This window comes from Indicator indicator, chromosome 6 (assembly GCF_027791375.1).
Source record: "Indicator indicator isolate 239-I01 chromosome 6, UM_Iind_1.1, whole genome shotgun sequence".
Taxonomy (NCBI): domain Eukaryota; kingdom Metazoa; phylum Chordata; class Aves; order Piciformes; family Indicatoridae; genus Indicator; species Indicator indicator.
The window spans coordinates 23601618-23627169 of record NC_072015.1 but is presented as its reverse complement, the minus strand read 5'-3'; the positions used below and the strand labels follow the sequence as shown (position 1 = coordinate 23627169).

The following is a 25552-nucleotide window of genomic DNA, read 5'->3' as shown; positions in this document are numbered from 1 at the left end:
GAACACTGCAACAGGTTGCCCAGGGACGTGGTTGAGGCTCCATCCCTGGAGATATTCAAGGTGAAGCTGGACAAGGCTGTGAGCAACCTGATCTAGTGGAGAATGTCCCTGCTGAGTGCAGGACTAGATGCCCTTTGGAGGTTCCCAACCCATTCCATGACTGACTGAAATCTCTCAGCATGCTGTATTTCCAAGCCCAGGAGTCCCTTGCCTAACAACGCTACTGTAAGACTTGGAGATGTTGAGAACACAGCCAAGAGAAAGCTTCAGATCATTGCTTTACTCTCCTTAGCCATGTAGTGAGATATGCTAAGAACCTCACTTCCAAACTGATTAGGGAGCTTACTTAGATGACTTCTTCCCTGTTTTCCACCATGATAACAACATTATTTAGTTCAATAGCATCTTCTCATATCTGAGGACATCCCCTGGGTCAGCTGTCATTTTAATTTTACTAGCATCCTCTTCTCAGCTTTGTCCTGAACTCCAGAATAAAACTGAGAAAGTCATTTGGACTCAGTTAGCCTCAATTCACTGCAAAATGTCAACCCTAATGCCAACCTCTCACAGCCATTCTAAGATGATACAGTTCCCTCACAACACAGAAAGACCTTTTAATGAGGGTCATTAGGGAAATTTAAGTCTTATCCAGGCATTCACTTAAATCATCACTGAACAGTAATTTTCATAAAGAGCTGTTAGCATTCACCAGGTAATCATCTTGAGGACACCAAGATTCAATCTTGGCCACACAATAATATTGCCCTAGTAAGCAGTTAAGCTGTTTCTGAGTTCTGGCTCAAAAAAAAAAAAATGGATTGCCTAGACATGACTAAGAATGTTAATAGGGGAGGGAAAGGAGGAAACAAAAAAGAAAAAGGGAGAAGGAAAAAAAAAGATGAAAAGGGGGGGGAGAAAAAGGAGAAACAGAAGAAAAAGAAAGAAAACAAAAAAAGAGAAACAGGAGAAAAAGAAAGAAAGAAAAAAGGAGAAACAGGTGAAAAAAATTTAAAAAGAGAAATAGGATAATTTTTTTTTTAAATGAGAAATACAAGAAAGAAAGAAAAATAAAGGAGAAACAGAAAGATGCATATTAAAAAAGATAAATAGGAGAAAAAGGGGAAAAAAAATCCTGTTCCAGTGTCTCCCCAACGTCTCTGTCAAGAATTTCTTCCTCATCTCCAGTCTCAATCTGCCCTCTCCCAGCTCAAATCCATTCCCTCTCATCCTGCCACTCCCAGCCCCTGTCAAAAGTCCCTGCCCAGCTTTCCTGTAGCCCCTTCAGGCACTGGAAAGCTGATATAGATCTTCCTGGAGCCTTCTCTTCTCCAGACTGAGCAGCCCCACCCCTCCCAGCCTGTCCTCATAGCGGAGCTTCTCCAGCCCTCTGATCATCTTTGTGACCTCCTCTGGATGTGCTTCTGCACATCCATGTCTCTGTTGTGTTGAAGATCCCGTATCTGGACACAGCACTGCAGGTGAGGTCTACCCAGAGCAAAACAGATTGTCAGAACCACATCTCTCCACCTGCTGGCCACACTTCTTTTGATGTAGCCCAAAAGAGAAGTTGCTTTTGATCAAACTATAAATGGAAATTCCCCTAGAGGCTCCTGAACAGGGCAAAGGAACCTCTTTGTGATCCAATTCATTATGCTGTGCTGGAAGGTGTCCAGAGAAGGGCCACAAGGATGATCAGAGGGCTGGAGCTCCTCTCTTACAAGAACAGGCTGAAAGAGTTGAGGTGGTTCAGTCTGAAGAAGAGAAGGCTCCAAGGATACCTGATTGTGGCCTTCCAGTATCTGAAGGGAGCTAGAAGAAAGCTGGGGAGGGACTTTTTAAGGTGTCAGGTAGTGATAGGACTAGGAGGAATGGAACAAAACTGGAAGTGGGGAGATTCAAATTGGATGTTAGGAAGAAGTTCTTCACTGTGAGGGTGGTGAGACACTGGAACAGGTTGCCCCAGGAGGCAGTGGAAGCCTCATCCTTGGACGTTTTTAAGGCCAGGCTGGATGTGGCTGTGAGCAACCTGATCTAGTGTGAGGTGTCCCTGTCCACGGCAGTGGGGTTGGAACTTCCAACCCTGACAATTCTACTGCAAAATTAAAATGTTAGCTGTTAAAAAGCATTAATCAGCAGAAGGTTAACACCTTCTTCACTTTGGCATTTCTCAATTTAATTGTAAACTAAAAGTCTGCTTAAATACACCAAGCAGTAAACTGAGAACAGCAGCTAAATGCTCAACAGATGTCTCTGACTGGCAACATCAAATGTTAATAGTCAGTTTCCTCCAGTATTTAAAGTCTATATTGTTATCAACATCTCTTTCATAAAGGAAGTCCTGCACTGCTGTCAGTTATATTTATTACACTAAGGAACATTTTATTACAATAATGCAGATGTCTTCATTCCATAAACCTCACTGGTACTTAAAGCCAGGGGTTTATTGCTTCTGCCTGGGGCTGAACAAAGCTATAAACCTGCTCCATTCTAATTCAAATGCTGCTGGGGGGTGGGGGGGGGTGGGTGGGTTGGGAGTTTGCATTTTTCTCTGCCATAAATTTCAATCCAGTGTAATCAAATAGGTGCAGAAATAGTAGTCATGGAAACAGCATTTTCTCCTCACTCAGTTTAAAGATAAATGGGGAAGAAAATGATTTAATGGCAATTTTTTTTTTTTTTTACTCTGGAATAATATTGTTCCCTCCAAAACTGGAGATGTTAATATTGTTACAGCAGTGTAGATACTACCAACCTTTGTCTATGAAGTGCCACTCAGAGCTACTCACACCTGTTCTGCTCTAACCATGTCCACCATCAGTTGCCATCAGCTTCATGTTTCACACAAACACTGACCAAGTGGTTCCTGCAGTGGTGCTGTATCAGGACATTCAATGGATCACAACTGATGTCCATCATAGATTCATAGAATGAGTTGGATTGAAAGGGACCTTGAAGATCATCTACTTCCAACCCTCCTGCCATGGGCAGGGACACGTCTCACCAGCCCAGGTTGCTAAAGGCCTCATCCAACCTGGCCTTGAACACCTCCAGGGAGGGAACATCCACAACCTCCCTGGGCAACCTGTTCCAGTGTCTCACCACCCTCACTGCCAAGAATTTCTTCCTCATCTCCAGTCTCAATCTGCCCTCCTCAAGCTTCAATCCATTCCCTCTCATCCTATCACTATGAGCCCTTGGAAACAGTCCCTTCCTGGCTTTTTTGTAGCCCACTTTACGTCCTAGAAGGCCTCTAGAAGGTGTCCCCCCAGAAGAGATGCTCTTACTTGAGGAATTTGGTGCAGAGGAGCCACAACACATAAAGAATCACATTTCCCTCATCACAAAACTGCATTCAGCCTTCACTGCTGCTCCAGAAGCACTCTAGCAGCTCATGGTAAGAAGACAACCCTGAAGGAACACACTCTGGGTTTCTGCACTGGTCTGCACTAATCATTGCAACAAGGAGACAAGACAGGACTGGGGACAACTGAAACTGGAGCAGGGCAGGTTTAGGTTGGACCTCAGGAGGAAGTTCTGCACAGTGAGGGTGGTGAGACACTGGAACAGGCTGCCCAGGGATGTGGTTGAGGCCCAATCCCTGGAGACATTCAAGCTCAGCCTTGCTGTGTCCCTGTGAAGCCTGCTCTGGTTGGAGGTGTCCCTGCTGCCTGCAGGGGGGTTGGCCAAGGTGACCTTTGGGGGTCCCTGCAATCTGTGAATCCTTTACACATGCCCTCAGCTGAGCCCAAGATGTGTCACCAGCCATTTAATACTCCAGGAAGTGGAAACCTACTCTGCACTGTACTTATGTCGAGACTGGGACGCAAAACCAACATGCAGCTGCAAAGTGCACCAGGCCAGTAGAGGGGAAAGAGCAAATCTAAATTCCTTGTATAAATCCAGATAAAGGAAAAAAAAGAAGAATGAGGGAAGATGATGACAGTGGTCTGCAGTTGCAGGTGTTTCCTATGCTACCTCTAGTCGTACAATCCTTTCTTCCTCACAATTTCCATCTTGTAGAAGAGTTACACATTCCCTCCCATCTTCTTCCTCTGAATGTTAGAGCATCTACACTACTAAGCACAATCTTCCACCCCCTCTCTCCAAAACATTGGGGCTGCATCTAAACGTAGGAGGAAGAGCATTAAAGAGCATACTCTGGAGTCCTGATCCCTGCTATCAGCCAGGAGCATGAGCCTCCTCCAACTCATGTGCTCAGTTTTCTTTGGGTACAGCCCAGGCTGCCATTGGCCTTTGGCAGCCAGTGTTCATTGCTGGCTCCTGTCCAGCTTCTCACCCACCAGCACCCCAGGTCCTTCTCTGCAAGGCTGCTTTCAATCTCATCACCCCCAGCCTGGATTGATATGAAGGATTGCCCCAACGTAGGTGCAGAACCTTGCACTTTGCCTGCTTGAACCTCATGAGATTCTCCTCAGCCACCTCTCCAGCCTGCCCAGGTCCCTCCGGCAGGCAATTAACACTGACTTGCAAAAAAACCCAGCATTTCAAGCATTTTGAAACAATCAGAAACAAAACTTTGGTTAAAGAAGCCCACACATAAAAGCCAAGAATGACTTTCCCTTGTTTCTTTTTCTTTGTATTTTCTCAAAGTAACTTCTGTTTGCCCACAAACAATCAAAAAGCACTGCAAAAAAAACCCACCAAAACAAAAGCAGTCACTTTCAATTAACCAGGTAGGAAATTAACCACTCAGTTAAGGACTTCTCTAAGAATACCTCATTCCAAATATCCTCATTCTTACCTTCACTTTCTCCTAAGTGCAGGATGCAAACCAATTTGGTAGAAATAAAAGAGCCACAAAATATTAACAACACTCATAACACTTTTCTAAAACAGCTTCTCTCCAAGTCTCTTTTCCTCCTTCTTCTTATATCATTCTTTATTCTCTTGCCTCCCAGGCAGCCATTTATTCAGACTTATAACCTTTTGCCTGACTTTTTCACTGGGCCTTCATCCCAGCTTCATGATTTGACTCTTCCCAGCTGCACCCTAGGTAGCTGAGTACAGCATTAACTCATTAGTGGACAGTAGCTCAGAGCAGGCTCCTGGCTGGTGTCACAAGTCCATGTCACCCTCTTTGCTGGTGTGGTGGTGTGTTTAGTGCTGGTACTTCAGTAACCAAGATGTTTTGTATTCCTATGGCTGCTCTGTGTATGCCTTCCTGATATGAGAACTGTGCTGCCTACAGTTTATTGATCAAGTGAAAAGAAAATGCAGCTGCTTTTTTTGCTCCACAACCTGCTCTGAATTGGCAGTAATCTGTTTTGATGGTCTGCTGAACTGCAGACAGCCAGGAGGAAAATGCCACTACAAACAAGCTGAAGGATGGACTCAGGTTAACACAGCTAGAAATTGGGGCATGTTCCTGGATAACAGTGAACAGTGAGTTCTCCATGGGACAGCAATGTGCCCTTGTGGCCAAGAGGGACAATGGGATCCATCAAGAAAAGTGTGGCCAAGAGCTCTAAGGAGGTTCTCCTGCACCTCTGTTCTGCCCTGCTCAGACCACACCTGCAATGCTGTGTCCAGTTTGGGGCTCCCCAGTGCAAGAGAGACAGAGATCTGTTGGAGAGAGTCCAACAGAGAGCTGTGAGGATGATGAAGGGACTGGAACATCTCTGCCATGGAGAAAGACTGAAAGCCCTGGGGCTGTTTAGTCTGGAGAGGAGAAGGCTGAGAGGGGATCTGATCAATGTCTCTAAATATCTGAGGGGTGGGTGTCAGGATGAAGGTGCCAGGCTCTTTGTGGTGGTGCCCAGTGATAGGACAAGGAGCAACAGGTACAAGCTGGAACCCAGGAAATTCCTCCTCAACATGAGGAGAAACTTGTTTGGTGTGAGGGTGCTGGAGACCTATAGCAGGCTGCCCAGAAAGGTTGTGGAGTCTCCTTCTCTGGAGACTTTCAGAACCCACCTGGATATGTTCCTGTGTGACCTACCCTAAGTGATTCTGCTCTGGGAGGGGGGGAGGTTGGACTGAATGATTTCTAGAGGTCCCTTCCAACCCCTAACATTCTGTGATTCTGTGATGCCACACTGATGTGATTCCTTCACTTAAAATGTTTTAGCAATGAAAATATGGAGACTGTGTCTCATTTCTCCATGCTTGAGCTGTTCTTTACTAGCTAGACAACAGGCTTCAGCAGCCTGCAGAGCTCCATATTAGCTGTGTGGGTTTGCTTCAGAGAATGGCACAGGGTAAAACAGTTTCAGCTGATACTTCAGCTCCCAGTCTACCCCTCAGCCACCCCCGAATCAGTTCAGCAAGGAACATCATTCTGTAACACAGTTATGGTCTTAAAATGGTGCAGCTCCTTTAGGCAAGGCATGCATCACACATTAGTTGGTTAAAATGAGTTTGGCATCCGATTTATAAAGCCACACTCAGTAGCTTGAGAGTAGTTGAGAGTAAAAACATCCTAAGAGAATAAAATGATGCCCTTTGGAATATAGGAAACCAAACACCAGGAAGGAAAGATCTCAGACCTCTCATTACTGGTATTTAGGAATGTAACTGAGATCAAAATACCACACAAGTACCTGGGGGTTGTGAACTCAGGGAGCTCCATCATTCTTTTGGCACGTTGTGCTAATAGGAAGATAGGAAAGAAGGAAAGCTTAAGGGAGGTTGTTGATGTCCCTTCCCTGGAGGTTTTCAAGGCCAGGTTGGATGAGGCCATGAGCAGTTTGGCTCAGTGGGAGGTGTCCCTGCCCATGGCAGGGTGATTGGAACCAGATGATCTTCAAGGCCCCTTCCAACTCAATCCATTCTATGGATCTATGGAAAAGGAAAACCTTTGGAAATCATTCTCATTTCCTTCAAGCTTATGTTCAGTTCAGAGGTTTGTCTTTGGGTCCCCTCTTTGTAAATTTAGACTAAAGGAAGGGAATAAAACTCTGTTTGAAGGTTTTTACACAGTTCTGTGGCTCGTTAGGAAAACAGAGACCTTTTTTCAGCAGCTTATTTATTCATATAGGATCATAGATTATAGGATGATGTCCTTCTCAGTACAGGTCAACAGCACATTTCTGCTTCTTAACATTTTATTTCCCTCAAGAATGGGTACCTGAAGACCTTAGAAATGGAGGCAGGAAAAGATGCTGTGTTTTAGGGAAGCACTTCTGTCTCTCACATTTATATTCTGATGTCTTCCCAAAAGAGCTCCATTCCCAGCTCAGAAACTCTTCCATGGAATTCTATAGCCAAAGGATGAATAGGGTTGGTAAAATTGAAAGATTTCAAGGAACAAGAATGAAAAATAATGACAAAATTATCTCCTTGACAAATGTGTTCTGACTAAAGCATCCTTTGTCTTATGGAATTTTGTTTGGTTTTCTTCTTTTTTTTTTTTTTTTATATTAATGAGTTCTTCAGGTTGGGACCTTGTCTTTCTCCATGTCTACAAGGCAGCTACAAACACAGAACTTGCATCAATAACATGGAGTCATAGAACCATTAAGGTTGGAAAAGACCTTTAAGAGCCTAACCCTAGCCCAGCTACCATGCCCACTAAACTCTACCCTGAAGCACCACAGCTACAGCCTCTTGACCACCTCCAGAGATGGTGACTCCACCACCTCCCTGGGCAGCCTGTTCCAATCCCTCACCACTCTTGCAGCAAGGAAATTTTTCCTAATCTCCAACCTAACTCTCCCCTGGCACAACTTCAGTCCATTTCCTTTTGTCATATCTCTGGTTACTTGGGAGAAGAGACCAACCCCAGCCTCACTCCAACCTCCTTTCAGGGAGCTGTGGAGAGCAATGAGATCTCCCCTCAGCCTTCTCTTCTCCAGACTAAAACTCAGCTCCCTCAGCTGCTCCTCATACGATGCCCTCCAAACCCCTCTCCAGCCTCACTGCTCTTCTCTGGACACCCTCCAGCCCCTCAATGTCTTCCCTATCCTGTGGCACCCAGAACTGACCCCAGTTCTCAAGCTGTGGCCTCACCAGAGCTGGGTACAGGGGCACCATCACTGCCCTGCTCCTGCTGGACACACTGGGTGTGATCCAGGCCAGGATGCTGGTGGCCTTCTTGGCCAGCTGTGCACACTGCTGGCTCATGTTCAGCAGCCCATCCACCAGCACCTCCAGATCCTTTTCCACCAGGCTGCTTTCCAGCCACTCTGCCCCAAGCCTGTAGGGTTGCTGGGGGTTGTTGTGACCAAAGTGCAGGACCCATCACTTGGTCTGATTAAACCTTATCCTGCTGGCCTCAGCCCATCTGTTGACTCACAGTGAACAATCACCATCTCCCTTGATATTCCAAGGGATTATTCTGCTGTTAAATTGATGCTGACAAAAGTCAGTGCTAAAGTGTACAGGTTCCTGCTCTCTGGCTTCAGGAGGCCCTTGAGAATGGAGCTAGGTAGGATCACTCCAGCCAATGGCTTCTGAGGAAGTGGATTTGCCATTAGGCTAAGCTGCTTAAGGGATGCTGGAGAAAAGCTGTAACTTTACAATGATATCTATGCCTCAAGAAGATCTCAGGCCATCCATGAGCTGAGGAGCCAGAAGGAAAATCTTATCCCCTCACTGCACAACACAGTAAGAATCCAAGAGTTTAAGAAAATCAGGTTTTGCTTCTTGCCAGATATTAGTTTGCTGGAGCAGTAGGCAGCTGACCCACAGACCTGTCAGCAGACCTGGAATCACTGCTTATGCTGAAAGACAAGAAGAATTGATTCCAGCCAACAGTAGCTATTTTAGCTACTTTTTTCCATATCATTCTATGATTCACAATCGTAGAATCACAGAATGGTTTGGGTTGGAAGGCACCTCCAAAGGGCATTTAGTCCAACTCCCCCTGCAGTCAGTAGGGACATCCTCCACCAGATCATGTTGCCTCACCCTGATTATCTCCAGGGATGTCCTGTCACAGGACACAACTGAAAAGAGACTTGGCCCCATCTTCTTGACACCCACCTTTCAGATATTTGGAAAGATTAATGAGATCTCCTCTCCAGGCTGAACAGCCCCAGGTCTCTCAGCCTTTCCTCATGAGACAAATGTTCAGTCCCTTCATCACCCTCCTAGCCTCTGTTGGATGCTCTCTAGAACATCCCCATCCCTCTCAAGCATGGAAGCCCAGAACTGGCCACAATATTCCAGATGTGGCCTCAGCTGGGCAGATCTCCCATAGACACTTCACTATGAATGAAAAATGCCAGATCCTCCTCCTCTGTGGTTATGTTTAAAGAGAAGGTGCTGCCTCCACAGCCTCTGTATGCCACCAGTACCAACTCAGAATTCCCAGCTGCTGAGAGATTTAGTGTTGGTACCTTCAGTGTGGGATCAGAATACATCACCCAGTTTTGCTTTCCACCTAGGTGTGAAATTTCTCTCTAGCCTGCTTTCCAACAGATAAGATCCATGGTGACAGCATGGAATTGTTGGAGTGCCTCAATAAACCACCCTAGTTGTCCATGTGGGTACAGGATGGTCTGAACTTAAGAGAAGCCTTCCTTCTCTCTCAAAGCCCAGCAAGAAAGCCAGGAAAGGACTTCTTACTTCCCTGTGGGGATAGGCTGAGAGAGTTGGGGCCGATCAGCCTGCAGAAGAGAAGGCTCCAGGGAGACCTTAGAGCAGCCTTCCAGTACCTGAAGGGGGCTACAAGAAAGCTGGGAAGGGACTTTTGACAAGGGCTTGTTGTGATAGGATGAGAGGGAATGGACTGAAGCTTGAGGAGGGCAGGTTTAGGAGATTAGGAAGTAATTTCCAGTGAGGGTGGTGAGACACTGGAACAGGTTGCCCAGGGAGGTTGTAGATGTCCACTCCCTGGAAATCTTCAAGACCAGGTTGGATGAAGCCTTGAGCAACTTGGGCTGGTGGGAGGTGTCCCTGCCCATGGCAGGCTGGGGATGGAACTAGATGATGTCCAAGGTTCCTTCCAACCCAACCCATTCTATGGATCTCTGGGAATTGCTGTTTTGGTGTATTGCTGTTAGACTCCTGGGAAGTTTTCCATGTGAACTTCCTAACATGTGCCATTGAGCTGAATCCTCTGCAAAGAGATCCTGTCAAACTGCCAGCTGAGAAATGATCCTCTTCACAGCAAACTTCATGCTAGGACACAAACCTCTATTTTAGATCTCATCAGGAATCAGAGCTTCCTAACCTATATAATGCATCCTGGTAGAAAGATGTTCTTCATAATCATTTAAGGAGTGGATAATGAAGTGAGAAGAACCCAGTCCTGGAGCCCTTTATGGTGCCACATCTAGAGAAGTTCTCTCTCCCATAACACACCACAGAGATTCTGATCAATTGTCATGAATGACAAACTGAAACCCCTCCACACAGCAGCTGTATACCAGACTCTGCAGCAGCTCAGCTGGCAGCAGCACTTTACAGAGAGCTACTGAAGCAGATGATGTCACATACAGGGGAGGAACTATTGCTTTTGGAGCTTTATGGTTCCATGTTGTCCACAGCTTGTTCATGCATATCCCTGAAGCAAACTGGCTGCACTCATGGTGTTTGATCTACTTTTCTACCCTTTTGGAGCCAGCAGGAATAAACCTCCCTACAGTTTCAGCATTCCAAGCGAGCCATAGCCCCACTTTAAAGAAGAGAATGTCCTGAAAAGCCTTTCCACACCTAAATCCCAACAGGCAGAGATTTGCATATTAGTCAGGCAAGAGTTTTAATCCCAGCACTGCCATCTACTGAAGAGATCATTATAATATGTTTGGCTTTACTGCACAAATTATTACCTCAGGACCTGGTTTACTGGAAGCTCTTAACCCAATAAACCCATAATCTATGCTATATAGCCTGGCAAGATGATCAAATGACCCTAAAAATCTGTCTAAATCTAATTATAGGAGTAGTGATATTCCAGCACTAGTGAACAGAGAAACACCAACTTGCTGTGCCCAGATCTGCTCTGCTCTAAAGGAAGGCAACTAAATGCCAGCTGGACTAAAGGAGCATAGAATCAATTAGTTTCAAGTTTGTTGAGGCCAAATATTAAACATTTAAGTGATTAAAAATGCACCCAAAAATTAATAAATTAGTGGTCCAAGCTCTGGAGGGATCAATGGAAACTGCACACATCCGGATCTGGACAAACTGCAGCACAAAAACACAATTCCCCTGGAAGAGAGACTCAGCTTCACTGATTGAGTTGGGTTGGAAGAGACCCTCAAAGGGCATCTTGGCCAACCCCCCTGCAGGCAGCTGGGACACCTTCAACTAGAGCAGGCTGCACAGGGACACAGCAAGGCTGAGCTTGAATGTCTCCAGGGGTGGGGCCTCAAACACAGCCCTGGGCAGCCTGTTCCAGTGTCTCACCACCCTCACTGTGCAGAACTTCTTCCTGATGGCCAACCTAAATCTGCCCTGCTCCAGTTTCAAACCACTGCCACTTCTCCTATCCCCACAGGCCCTTCTGAACAGTCCCTCCCCAGCCTTCCTGCAAGCCCTCTTTAGATATTGAAAGGTGGTGACAAGCTCACCCCTTCTCCAGGCTGAACAGCTACAAATCTTTCAGTCTTTCCTCAGAGGAGAGGTTCTCCAGCCCTCTGTTCCTCTGTGCGGCCCTCCTCTGCCTCCTTTCCAGCAGCTCCACATCTCTCTTGTTTTGGAATCCCATAGATGGACTCTGTGCCCAGCACAGGGAAACAAGGGGGAAGAAGCAGGCTGGCTGGCCCAGCATGAGTCTGGGGACATTTTGTGATGGGTTAGGAAAAGAACCCCATTCTCAGGAAAGATTGCACCCCTAACTTCCCAGGGACAGTGTTGGGAGGGCATTACTCCTGCTGCCTTCAATTTCACTATCTGGTAGGACTGGTGATCAAAAGAACTAGCACAGCTGGAAAGGTTGTTAGCAAAAACAAGAGGGTACGAAACCCCCTGAAATAAAGAGAAGCAAGGAAAGAAAACTAAGGAAGTGCTTGGAATTCTGTCCAATCGTTGTGACAGGACACAAAACTTTCAATCTTTAACCTTTTTTCGTGAACTAATTTGGTTTTTTCTTCCAGCTTGGAAGCCACTTGTAAAAGCTGTTCTTTTTGCCACTCTCTTCCACTGTCACCTCAGGCTGTATTTAACATCTCTGGGATGCTCTTCTCTCACCAGATTTTGAGTTTAATTGCCTGAATTCAGAGATTCTTTCCCTACACCAAAATCAGATGCATTACAGACCGTGAAAACCCATTCGTTTATTACAACTTTGTTCACTCTGTTTTGGTTTCCTTTTATTCCCCTTCTCTGCATTTTGTTACAATTTCCTTCACTCTGTTTTGGTTTCCTTTGTTCTCTTTCTCTGCATTTTGTTACAAGTTTGTTCACTCTGTTTTGGTTTCCTTTTATTCCCTTCTCTGCATTTTGTTACAACTTCCTTCACTCTGTTTTGGTTTCCTTTGTTCTCTTTCTCTGCATTTTGTTACAAGTTTGTTCACTCTGTTTTGGTTTCCTTTTATTCCCTTCTCTGCATTTTGTTACAACTTCCTTCACTCTGTTTTGGTTTCCTTTGTTCTCTTTCTCTGCATTTTGTTACAACTTTGTTCACTCTGTTTTGGTTTCCTTTTGTTCTCTTTCTCTGCATTTTATTACAGCTTTTGCCCCAAGCCTCTCATTCTGTAAATCCTTTCCACTATTTGGAAAAAAAAAAAAAAAATCTAATCCCTGGCTCTCGTTGCAGTATTTCAAGCCCTGGCCCATATTTTACAACTAATTTTCTTTCCTCACACCCTATCATTATGCTAAAAAATTTTCAGCCCTCATTAGGCCCTTACAAACCCTGCTTTCATTGTATTCTGTTCTCTTGCTTACTGGGTCATCCTGCTGGGAAGCAGCTCCATGGAAAAAGAGCTTGAAGTCCTAGAGCATAGATATAGATAGATAGATAGATAGATATAGATATAGATATAGATATAGATATATAGATATATATTTATATATATACACACACACATATATATACTGCTGTTTACTATCATTTTGTGTACTTTGGGGTGTAACCAAAGATAAGGTTTAGAATGGTAATAAAAAAATTAATTAATTCATTGGGCTAATGCTTTGGAGAAAGGAAGGCCAAACTATATGGGCTGCATCCAGAAGAGTGTGGCCAGCAGGGCAAGAGAGAAGATTCCTTCTTGCTCTGCTCTTCTGAGATGCCCACCTCAAATACTACATCCAGTTCTGGTGTCCCCACTGTAAGAGGGGCATATATCTATTGGAACAAATCCAGAGGAGGGCCACAAAGATGATCCAGGGGCTGGAGCAGCTCTGCTGTGAAGATAGGCTGAGGGAGCTGGGGGTGTTCAGCCTGGAGAAGAGAAGACTCCAGGGGGACCTTAGAGCAGCCTTCCAGTACCTGAAAGTATCCTCCAAGAAGGCTGCAGAGGGACTTTTAATGAGAGTGTCCAGCAACAGGACAAGGAGAAAGGAGAAATGGATTTAAATTGAAGGAGAATAGGTTTAGATTGCATCTTAGGAGAAAATTCTTCACTACCAGGGTGGCAAGAGTCTGGAATGGATGGTCCAGAGAGGTTGTGGGTGCCCTCTCCCTGGAGATGTTCAAGGCCAGGCTGGATGAGGCTTTGAGCAGGTGAGTCTAGTTGAGAGGTGCCCCTGCTCATGGCAGGGAGGTTGGATTAGATAGCTCTAAGGTCTCTTCCAGCCTAAGCTATTCTATGATACATGAAGAAGTCCTCTCTCTGTCTATCAATTCCTAGCTAAGAGCGGTTTACAAGCACATGTACAGAGACACACATGGGTGTGTGTTCACACACAGAGAAATCAAGCAGTGTAAAGACTAACTTCTGATTAATTGCAATCAATTAATTGTAAAGAGAATCTTACATACTGACCATTAATTGCTAACTGGTGAACCTATCATAAAGTCATAGAACGGTTTGGGTTGGAAGGGGCCTTAAAGATCATCCAGTTCCAATGCCCCTGCCGTGGGCAAGGGACACCTCTCAATTTGACTTAGCTCCTCAAGGTCTCATCCAGGCTGGCCTTGAACACCTCCAGGGTGGGGACATCCACAACCCCCCTGGGCAAACTTATTTCTATTGAGTCACTACATGGAAGCTCTGAACAAAAGTCTTTTAACACAGCTGATCTCAATAAATAAGTTCAATTCCTTTGTACATTCCCATAGCTAAAATAATACTTCGTTATAGCAATGGGAGAGAGAGCAACCAGCAATATTAGCTTCAAAACTTGACTTTTAGATTTATATTTATTGATTGATTTACAGACTTATTAATTCGTAGACTGATTAAGTCATAGATAGATTGATTAAGTCAGAGATAGATTGATTAAGTCAGAGATTGTCATAGACTGGTTAAAAGTCATAGATTAAGTCATAGACTGATTAAGTCATAGATTATTTTTATTATTTTACTTACTATTTCTCTATTAATACTTAGAGAATTTTTCACTACAACCTTCATTTGTGGTTGATATAGGGTTTGGGTTTTTTTTTTCTTTCAATGCAGAACTCATCACTGTCCTTATTTGATTCTGCATATCTTGCCTGGCCACCATTCATATTCCCTGTGGTCCATGGTCTGCAGAGAGCCTGTCAGTCAGGCACTTTTCTTTTGCTGATGAGTAATAGAGGGCACTAATAAAATACTTTGATGTGTATAACCTAGGGAGAGATTTGGTGTGTTAGATATAGTTCACAGAATGGCTCAAATTGGTAGGGACCTCAGAGATCATCTGCTCCAACCTCCCCACCATGGGCAGGGACACCTCTCAACTAGACTCAGCTGCTCCAAGCCTCATCCAGCCTGGCCTTCAGCACCCCCAGGGAGGAGGCATCCACAGCCTCCCTGGGCAACCTGTTCCAGTGTCTCACCACCCTCATAACAGCTTCTGAGCATAACTCATCTCATCAAACATGATCCTGGAGCAATTCTTGAAGACAGTGTGTCATTAGGACAAGAGGGAATGGATTGAAGCTTGAGGAGGGCAGATTTAGGTTGGAGATTAGGAAGAAATTCTCAACAGTGAGGGTGGTGAGACACTGGAACAGGTCAGCCAGGGAGGTTGTAGATGCTCCCTCCTTGGAGGTGTGCTGTGAAGGAGACAAAATAGGAGACTGACAGCAACTGATTGATTACAATTAAATCTGCTCTCTCTCTCTCTCAAATTTGGATGTCAGTTGGGAAAATCCTGTTGCACAATTAATTAAACTATTAAAACTCTTTGGAGAGATGACTCAAAATGTGCACTAAGCTCAGTCATGAAAGGAAAATCTCCCACAGATACCCAGGACGTACTCACCAAGGGGGAAGGGGTGTGAGGTTCCTTAGGGTCCATTCTAAAGGGGAGAAGTTCCCAGCTGCAAAGGCTGCTCCACAGCAGAACTCCATTTATATTCGTCTTGGTTTGGCTGTGGTCAGTTGTTCAGTGAGTTGGTTCTCCAAGAAAGCAAAAGGACTTTGGACTGAGTGGCACCAGAAGCAAAAAGCTGATAGAGATCAGCTCCCCACAAGCCTCACCTGAGGTCTGTCCTGAGCTGGGGGGAATGCTATTACCACAAGGTGTTCAAGGCCAGGTTGGATGAGACCTTGAGCAACCTGGTCTAGAGGAAGATGTCCCTGCCCATGGCAGGGGGTTTGGAATAAATGATCTTGAAGGTCCCTGCCAACCCAATCCAACCCATTCTATGAACCCATGAACTCTGAAACTATGCATTCCCTCAGATACACCTTGGCCTTTCAACAATGAATGGAAACAAGTGAATGGAGTTGCTTTTTCTTTAGTTATAGCTAACTGTTTAATGGACTTTAGCTGACAAAGTCATTACCCATGAAGATTATGCAATGTATTGAGGACACTGCTTTTGGGTGCAGATTAATGCTAGGAAGTTATCCTGCACTGAAGCAGACTACTCATTATAATGCTACCTGGGACCCTGCCTAGTCCAGAAATGGATGTCACACAAGGACATGAAACCACTTTCAGCGGTTTCTGAATAACTCCACCAGGAACCAAGCCCTTTTGGCCCATCTTTTGCTTTGACAAGATTATGCAAGACACAAATTTGATCAATAAAACCCCAAGATGTCCTTTTTAAAAGTGAAAAGAGTCACAGCCAACAAGCACAATGTTAACTTCTAAACAACTCCCCAGCTGGGTGTCTCTGTCTCTCTCTTCTTCCCATCCCAAATAAACAGATCCAGCTTGCAGGATGCTGGCCAGTAATGAAGGGCACTGCACATCCATCACAGTCACTGCCTCAGGGGGAAGCTAAGAGCACTGAGGTTGTTGCAAGACCGTGATCGAACCATGGATATAAAACTCAAAACCCCAGAGGAAGGCAACAAAGCATATGAGGAGCATTTATCATTCCTAATGCAGGGCATGGCTTCTACACTGCCAAAAGTAGGGTGGAGAAGCACTAAAACAGTGGCTCAAAACAAACAAAAAAAAAGCCAGGTGAAGATTGTTCTCAGCAAAGGAAAGAGTCAATCAGCGTTTTCAGAGGAATATCTCATCATGGTGCTACACAGCAGCTCATGAGCAGGGCTGAAAGCTCTTGGAATGAATATTGAACTCACAGGTTCATAGAATGGTTTGAGGTTGTAAGGACCTTGAAGATCATCCAGTTCCAAGCCCCTGTCATGAGCAGGGACACATTCCACTAATTCAGGTTGCTTAAGGCCTCATCCGACCTGGCTTTGAACACCTCCAGGCATGGGGCATCTACAGCCTCTCTGAGCAACCTGTTCCAGATTCATAGAATTGTTTGGGTTGGAAAGGATCTTAAAGATCATCCAGTTCCAACCCCTTGCTATGGGCAGGGACACTTTCCACTAGCCCAGGTTGCTCAAAGCCTCATCCAACCTGGCCTTGAACACCTCCAGGGAGGGGGCATCCACAGCCTCCCTGGGCAACCTGTTCCAGTGTCTCACCACCCTCACTGTCAAGAATTTCTTCCTCATCTCAAATCTCAATCTGCCCTCCTCAGGCTTCAATCCGTTCCCTCTCTTCCTGTCACTGCAAGTTATCATTTCCACAGGACCCAGGGCCATTATTGTGGCTCTGGCCTGCTTCACCACCACACTTACTAACTCTGATAGTGCCCTCAGCATCGAACTTACACCAACTCTCAATGTTACCCAATCCATTTATTCATAGAAATTACTTTAGATAAACATACTCTAAATTGCTTTAGATAAACATACTCTTAGCCTGCTGGAAGAACCTTTAAGTGGCCTCACATCACATTTCTTGTTGCATTCTGCAGTGCTTCTATTGCACATTTCCCCCACTCCAACACAAGATACATCATAATTATCTGCACCTTACATCCAAATGCCCACTGTTTCCAGTGAGGAGTAGATTTCACCTTCCCAAAGTCAGTTACAAAGCTCAGTAACAGGGGAAAGCGAATAAATATTGCAAAGAACCTCAAAATAATTAAAGCACCATAGTTGAAATTAGTGCACAATAAGAATTTACTGCCCACTTCCCATTTAATTTAACTGTTTAGGTCCTACACTCCACAGCTTAGCATGAAGGACACATCAGAAGAGGGAGAGAGGCAGCACATCAGAAACCTTTATATTCTAACCTTTATAAAATAATCATGGTCAAAATTACTGAAATAGATGAAGTGGGAAAGTTTGATTCTGCAGCTCCAGTGGCTGAAGAAAATCCCAAGAACATGTCCAGGGAATAAAAAAAAAAACTTCTCATTGGCCTCATTGGGCTTAGGAGAGAGCCAGAACCAAGGTGTCACTGCCTTACCCAAGCCAGATGAACTGAAATAAATGGGACAGCTGAAAAGTGATTAGCACTAAAGGCAGAATTTCAGGTAAGGCTGAGGAAATGTAATAAAAAGTGAAATCCTGGGAGCTTGAATCCACCTTGGTGTCTTGTCCTTTCAGAGACCTGATCAAGTTCTCAAGACAAAAAACGTGAGATTTAAAAGTAGTTTGAAAATATCTACCCTTCAGAGAACTGTTCTCATAACTAATTTTTTTTTATATGTTTTAATAAAGGTTGCTGCTGACTCAGGTTTTCCTTCACGCATTTAAACACAGCCCAGTGATATTACTGCAGCTGGCACTATTGCAGACATAATGCACAAGGGGAAAGTAGAAAATGCAACCCATTAAGAAATAAACCAAACCTGAAACTGAAACCCCTTATTTCAGGAACTGCCAAAACAAATGGTGAAAAGACAGGAAAAAAAACCATTCAATATTAAACTGGCTTCTGGTTTAGCCACCTGAGGTATCATAGGCAACACAGATAAAGGGATAATTTTTTTTAAAGAATATATGATTTTAATTGACTTTGTCCCTTTAATGAGAAATTTACAGTGACAATGACACATCCACCAGAATTCAGAAACACGACGTAGCTCCCACCCCTTTAGCTGCAAATCCCTTTTTGCATTATCATTTCTTTGTGGCAGAAGAGTAAATCTGACAAAAATAAATTCTTATACACACCCACCCTGGTGGGATTGGAGAGCAAGATGAACCCTTTCAAAGGAAATCAAAGTCAGAAATCACATCGAAAAACAGAAACTTTCCTCCTGGATCTCCTCCAGCAGCATTTTTCCTCGGCACACCACCTAATACGCTTCATTTAAAAAAAAAAAAAAGGGAAGAAACAAGATCATTTTATTCAGAATGAGGCAAAAAATGTGACATGGGTCTGATGTTTCAGCTCTTGTCAACTGGGGCAATGACTTTTCTTAAGCTCCAATGCCGATGTCAGTCCACCCACAGAGTTCTGAAGCCATCAGCACTGGGAAGGGCGCAGCTGATAAACGCACGGCACCTGCACACCTCATGGTGTGTTGGTGGATCCTGTAAGGCCCCTCTCCCAAAGGCTGTCAAAGATGCTACAGGCAGCTCCTCCAGTTCTTGCCACAGACAGGTCAAGTGGAGATGGTCTTATTTAATTTGGAAGAGTTTGCTCTGCTATCTCTTCGTGCTCCCACAGCGCATACCCAAGCGTCAGTGGACAAATACATCAAACAAATATCAGATAAAAGCACCCAAAATACACTCAAGTAATGTAAAGAAAAGGATATATTTTAGGGTATGGTCAGAGAAGATATTCAAAGCCTCCCATTGTTGCTTCTAGAAAGGTCAGGATAATTCAGAAATGTCAGGTCCTTTACCAGTTTCCAGATTGTAATTGAAGGATCCTGTAGCTCTCTTGCTCTTTCTTTCTCTCTTTCTTTAAATAGGTCTATAAAGATAAGCTGGAAAGTGCAGACAGAATTGTTCACTTGGTTAGCTTGACTTAGAGCTACAGGGTAAATATGTGCTTGGTTCTGTTTGGTTTGGGTTTTTTTGTCTTATTTATCAATCTAGCTTTACAATTTTTTTTTAGTACACACAAACCAAAAAGAAAAAGAGAAAAAAAAAAAAAAAACACAAACAGGAAAAAAAGCAAAAAGTCGATGAAAAGCACCAACAAACACAAAACAAAGGAGGTTCCAATCGTGCAAATTTTGCTTCACTGGATAAAGCACTTCTTGACACAGTAATGTTCAGAATCCCCCTCCCCCAGGAAAATACAGGACTGAGACTGAAGCCATTCTATTTTTTTCTTTTTTTTTTCTTTTTTTCTTCTTTTTTTTGTTTGTTTTTTTTTCCCCTTTAAGGCTATACAACACCCAAAAAAATAAAAATAAAAAAAATTAAAGCTTGCAAAGAAGACTTCATTCTTCCAGCTCTGCAGTGAGCCTTTGCCAAAGAGATTATGTGGTCCAAGTTGTTCGTCTCATTGGGTCAAGAAGAGGAAGAAAAAGGAGGGGGGGAATGAAGGGGGGGGAAGGAATATATAAAAATTAAAAATAGAAGAAGAAAGTCAACGATGCCAATAATAAAATCCAAAAATTGACTTTACAATCACAGGTACAAATTGCTCAGGTCGATAGTTTCACGTCTCCTAAAGATCACTGTCGTCTAAAACTAATTAGAGGCGCAGGCTCCCGAGGAACTGTCAATACTCAAAGCAAATGTTGGGAGTGGAGAAGATGATCTTCCTTCTACTGTGACAGTCTTGAGGGGGGTGACTGGTAATATTTGTCATCTGCTGCCAAGTTCAGGGTGTCAGGAATGGTTGAATTCTTGCTCCGGCTCATGGACCTGTCTCCCATTCAGCTTTCTTTTATAGCGGAAAGACTAGGAAGCCGGAAAAGGTTGAATATTTCCACCCTCCCATGAGGTTGCCCCTTTCCAGTTTGAGATGCACTTTGTCTTCTCTTTCCATGTGGAGCAAGACCCCATTGCTGGCTGCTTCTCTGGTGACATCCTGATCCCCTGCAAAAGCTGAAATCACTGGGTAGCCGTTTTGCATTAAACTCACCTGAAAAAAGGGGCAAAGAGAGAGAATCTGAGCTTTCTTCACACTCTCAAAGACTTTTTAATTTTTTTTTTTTACCCTGTGCACATCATTAAACTTTTGTGCAGGTTAGAAACAGTTGAATTATCATAGAATCATAGAACAGAATCATAGAATCACAGAATGTTAGAGGTTGGAAGGGACCCCCAGAGATCATCCAGTCCAACTCCCCTGCCAAAGCAGGATCTCCCAGGGTAGTCCACACAGGAATGTGTTAAGCTAAAGCAACAAATGATTTCTGTTGTGCTTAACAGACTCTTTGAACTAAAATAACCCTATAGCTTCATCTTTCACTTGCTGGCTTTGTAAATGCACTTTAATGTCTAGAAGGGGATTGGGGGTGGGAGGAAATAAATAAGGAAAGACAGTCTTCTTTAGATCACAACCTACCTGGATGGTTTGTCTGTTATAGACCTTGACCACGTGGAAACTGAAACTATAGATCCCTTTTCTTGGTGCTACAAATATACTGGAAGTAAGGTCAAAATGGTTGCCAATGTTAACTAATACCTGGAAAGTAAACAAATAAACAAAACAAAAAAAAAAAAAAAAAGGAGAGAGAGAGAGGGAGAGAAAGAGAGACAGAGAAATCAGACCCCACCTTAGAAAAGCACCAGTGAAAATCTGACCTGAGCTCCATTGCACAATATAAAGCCTGCTGGAAATAGCATTTGCAGCACAATTCGAAATGCACTGCAGGGGAAAGGAAGGGAGTTACCGAGGCATTTATAAAACATCACAGTTCATAAAACAATTTAGTTAAGCAAAAACCATCTCCAAACCCTACCAGATGAAGTGCAAATGTCCATGCTGAACAAGATGTCAGAAGCGGGGAGGCTGTGGGGAGGTGGAGGGAAGGAAAGGAGGGAGGGGAAAGAAATGAGTGGGAAAAAAAACCAAACCCCAAAACTCAACAATTCATGATGTGAATGTCTCAGGTTGAGCCAGCACTACTGAAATGAGACCTGCCCTCGAGTCTCATAGTCTATAGAATTGAAATTGTACTGCAGAGAGGGGTGAAAGAGGAGGGAGTATGCTCAGCAACAGCAACCCCTGCCAGCTCATGCCTGGATGTCCCTCTGCGGGGCTGTCTCACCCACCCTGCATCCTCCCCAGGTGGCTGAAGAGGGCCTGCTCCCCCTCACCAACACAGGCTGAATTCCTGATAGATCTCAACACCTTTTGAAATGACGAAAAAATAGAGAATTTAGCCCTGCAGCAGATGTACAAAGCCTCACTCGGAAGCGGTGGCCACAACCTTCCCTGGCAGACTGATGGTGCAGTGCCTGCTGGTTTGACAAACATCAGGCCCAGACTCATTTGCTCACTTCCCTTCCAGGCTCCAGACACCAGCAGCCTGATTTGGCCTCAAAAGACATGGGAGGAAAAGGAAAAACAGGGACTGTGGCAAGCCCATGCAGTGAGCTGACTGCCCTGCTGTGCCCACCCCAGCCATGCTGTTTCGCAGGCTATAGCCTCTGCTTTAATGATGGAAAACACAAAGCAGGAGAAAACAAAACAAACATCAAAAAACAAGTCCAGAGACTTTCCTACCAAATAGCCAAATCCTTTTGTTTGGAAATACTCAAAAGAATCTGCTATTGTGGGAGCACAGAGGGAAGAATGCCTTCAAACTCTGAGCACTAAGCTTTGTAGAGTAAAGCTATATATATATACGTGTGTGTGCATATTAAATACATATATAGATAAATATGTTGTACATGAATTCAGCAACCTCCAGGTGCTGGGTTTTTTTCCTTCTACTGATGTGACTTTATGAGATCTTGTAGGTGAGGAATAGCTGTGCAAACTCAATAGAAGGGAGAGGTAGAGAGATGAATGACAGCTGGACATACATATAGGGAAACAAAAAAACCAACACCACAATAACCAACCAACAGCAAACAAAATTCCAAAACAAACAAAACAAAAGCCCCATCAAAAACAGTTTGCACGTGCTAATTTTGGCTGACTCCACAATACTACTTCAGGAGTTTGAGACAGCAGAGAAAAATTTAAATTTCGTTTCCCTCCCAACCACCCCCCCACCCCCCCAAAAAAAAAAAAAAAAACAACAAACAACAACCCAAAAAACAAACAACCACAACACCAAGGGGAAAGACAGGGCTTGAGCTCCGGCAGACAAATGATGTGGTGGGGAACAAGCAGGACGCCCAGGCTGGCCCGGCCGCTCTGCCCGGTGCAGGACAGCACCATTCCCTTATAACCCACTGGGGACATCGTCCGCTTCGTGATAACGCAGGGAATCCCCTCAGCACTCCTTCCCCCCGAGAGATACTGCAACACTGCCAAATACGGCGACTCCGCATTGGTAAATCTCTGTCCTCCCCTTGTCCTGAATACAAACGTTTCCCACGGAGCATCGGAGGGGGGATGCACATCCTTCCCTCCGGGTCGTCCCTGAGTGACCGGGGCAATCCTCGGCTGCAAGGCGACATCGCAAGCGCCCGAGGCACAAAGTCACATCTTAAAGCCCTTTCCTTAGCGGTGATGGAACCGGAAAGCAGTCATCGTCCCTCCTTTACCACCCTACTTTACCAGCCCAGGAAAGCCTCGCAGCCATCTAAAAGAACTTCCCAAAGTGTTTCTCGGGAGTTGAGCTGCAAACTTGCTGTTGAGCGAGAGGGTCAGGATTATAAAATGGAAAGGGAGTACAAGCGTGGGGTCGCGGGGGCCTAAGAGTCGAGGACACCCTCCCGAGCAGGCGGGTGAGGGGCCGGCCGGCGCGGGGGTGGGGGGCAGCGAAGGCAAAACAGGCTGCGGCTGACCTGGTCGAAGTAGATGGTCATGGTGCGGTTGCTCATCTCGGAGGGCTCGTGGTTGGTGCTGCGGGTGGCCGAGAAGGCCACCTTGGCGCTGCCCGAGCGCACCGAGATCCCCAGGGAGGAGGTGATGGCACCGTCGGCCGAGGGGCTGGAGTCGCACACCACCAGGCACTTCCCCTCCAGGACGATGGGCTCCGTGTCGTTCTGTGCCCGCACCGAGCACCCGGCGGGCAGAAGCAGCAGCAGCAGCGGCAGCGCCGCCGCCAGGCAGCAGCAGCAGCCGCCCGCCGGCTGCGGCAGCGCCCCCCGCCGCCGCCGCCCCATGCCCACCGCCGGACCGCCGCCGAGCCGGCTCGCCGCCGCCGTGCGGACGCCCCGGGCCGCCGCCGCCGCGCCGGGCGGACGGGCGGCCGCGGGGAGGCGGAGGGGGCTGAGCGCCTGCTGCCGCCGCGGTTGCCTGCGGCCAGCGCTCTGCGGGACGGCGGCTGGGCAGCGGCGGCTGGGGCCGCGCCTTCCTCCCCTTGTCCTCCTTCGCCGCCGCCGCCTCCTTCTCCTCCGCGCGGGGCGAAGGCGCCTCCTCAGAGGGCAGGCGGCGCGCAGCAGCCTGGCAAAGGCAAAGGCGGCAGTGAGGCAGAGAAGCGGGCAGGCGGGAGCCGGGCGCCCCGCCGCCCGGCAGCACACCCCGGCGAGAGCTCCCCCGCCCCCGCCCCAGCGGCACAACAGGTCCTGGAGGGACCTCCCTGCCTGGCGTCTCCTGTCTTCTCTTTCTCCCGTCCTCGGGCTGCGGGGCAGCCCCAGCCGTACTTTGAGACGGGGGGAGGAGGCAACACGGCAGATTTTACCCCTGAACCCAGTGTGGAGCACCCCGTGGGCGCCTCGGACAGTCCCTTTCCCTCCCCAGAGCCGACGGGGGCTCCAAAGCCCGGTTGCTTCTCACGGCTCCACTTCATACTACATCTACGAGCCGGGTTTATGTCGGTCTACTAACGTCCCGGCCACTACGGAAGGAGATTTTATATTATTATAGGTAACTCCCCCTTTCGCTGGAGCTGCCCCACTGTCCCGAGGGTTCGCGGGGAGTCGGTGCGCCCCAGAACCCGCCGCACTGGCCCGGCCGGGCTTCGAAAGGCGCCGCCGCCGCGCTCCTCGGGCACAGGCTTGCATTTCCCAACCCTCGGTCCCTCAGGACAGGTTATCTCCGCCGCCGTCCGTTCCGGCGAATCCCTAAACTGCACGGAAGGAAGCGGCGGGCTCAGGTATCGCTGGGCTCCCCACCCAGACATGCACACACATCGCAGGAGGCAAAACCTCACCCGACATCTCCCTGGGAAGTTGCATCTCAGTTTTCCCCTGCTCACCAGAACCCTAAGATCTCGCTCCTTGGGAGATTCCCCCCTACACCTCCCCCGAGACATCTCTACCACTGCCCTACCCCTGCATCTTATTATCGCTATCCTTTAAAATGGTATTTCGCAAAAGGGACAACCAGAACAACGTTTTTTACCTGGGAGGTCCATGACGGGTGAGGACGGATGGCGAGGTAGCTCGTCCGTGAACTTGTATTGCTTAGAGAAAATGAGCCGAGATTGCGCTGGCAGAAAGAAAAGGAAACAGGAGTCGCCTCTTTCTCTCCCGCCCATTGCCAATAATCGTCCCCGTCTTCCCCCCACCCCTCCACCCCGCCTCAGCCGCTACCACCACCCCGCTTCCTCCCTCCTCCCTTGCTCACACACGCACACACACACACGCACCCCTCGGGGATTGAGCCGCCGGCAGTGGAGCGGAGCCCCAGCACACCCCGCAGCCCTGCGCTTTAGCCCCTCCCTGCCCCAGCAAGGCACCCTGCACCCCCCCGGCACACTGCGGGCAGCCGCGGCGAGGCGCGGGACTCCCACCGAAGCGGCCAGGAAAAGCCGTGTCCCCTTCACCTCCCCCCCGTTATCTTTACTTAAACCCGTCGGGCAGAGTCGACCCGGTGCAAACATGCCGCTGACATGAGCGCTAACGGGGCCACTGCTGCGGCCGACCATCACTCACTGGAAGCGATTTGGGGTTGACAGGCTTTGATAATGATCGTATCAATAATAATAATAATAACAACAACAACAATCACTAAACAGGACGCTCTAGTTTGGGGGCACTTCAGTCCGCCAGACTGTGCATCGCACAACGATCCCATGCCCGCAGCCCCACATACCTCGGCGCCCAGCGCTCGACGCCGGCTCTCCCTTTTATTAAACGGTTTCTTTACCGGGGTGTCTCCGCTCCCAGACCCGCACCCTCTCCCAGACCACCTCCTGGCTAGGATGCGCCCCTGACCCTCACCCAGTCCCAAGCCCGAGACCCTCTCCCAGCCCAGGAGTCCTTCCCGACCCACACCGGCTCCCTGGGCTCTCACAGCCCGGGAC

At 46.6% G+C, this 25552-nt stretch overlaps 1 protein-coding gene across 1 annotated transcript; it reads right to left on the bottom strand.

Moving 5' to 3' along the window:
• Window positions 1–20124: 20124 nt before the first annotated feature.
• CBLN2 (cerebellin 2 precursor) lies at window positions 20125–23468 on the bottom strand. Its single transcript, XM_054381833.1, has 3 exons — window positions 23148–23468; window positions 20749–20868; window positions 20125–20322 (listed from the first exon to the last, which is right to left on the bottom strand). Exons 1-3 carry the CDS (start codon window positions 23466–23468, stop codon window positions 20125–20127), a joined length of 639 nt encoding a protein of 212 aa, XP_054237808.1.
• Between the last annotated feature and the right edge of the window lie 2084 nt (window positions 23469–25552).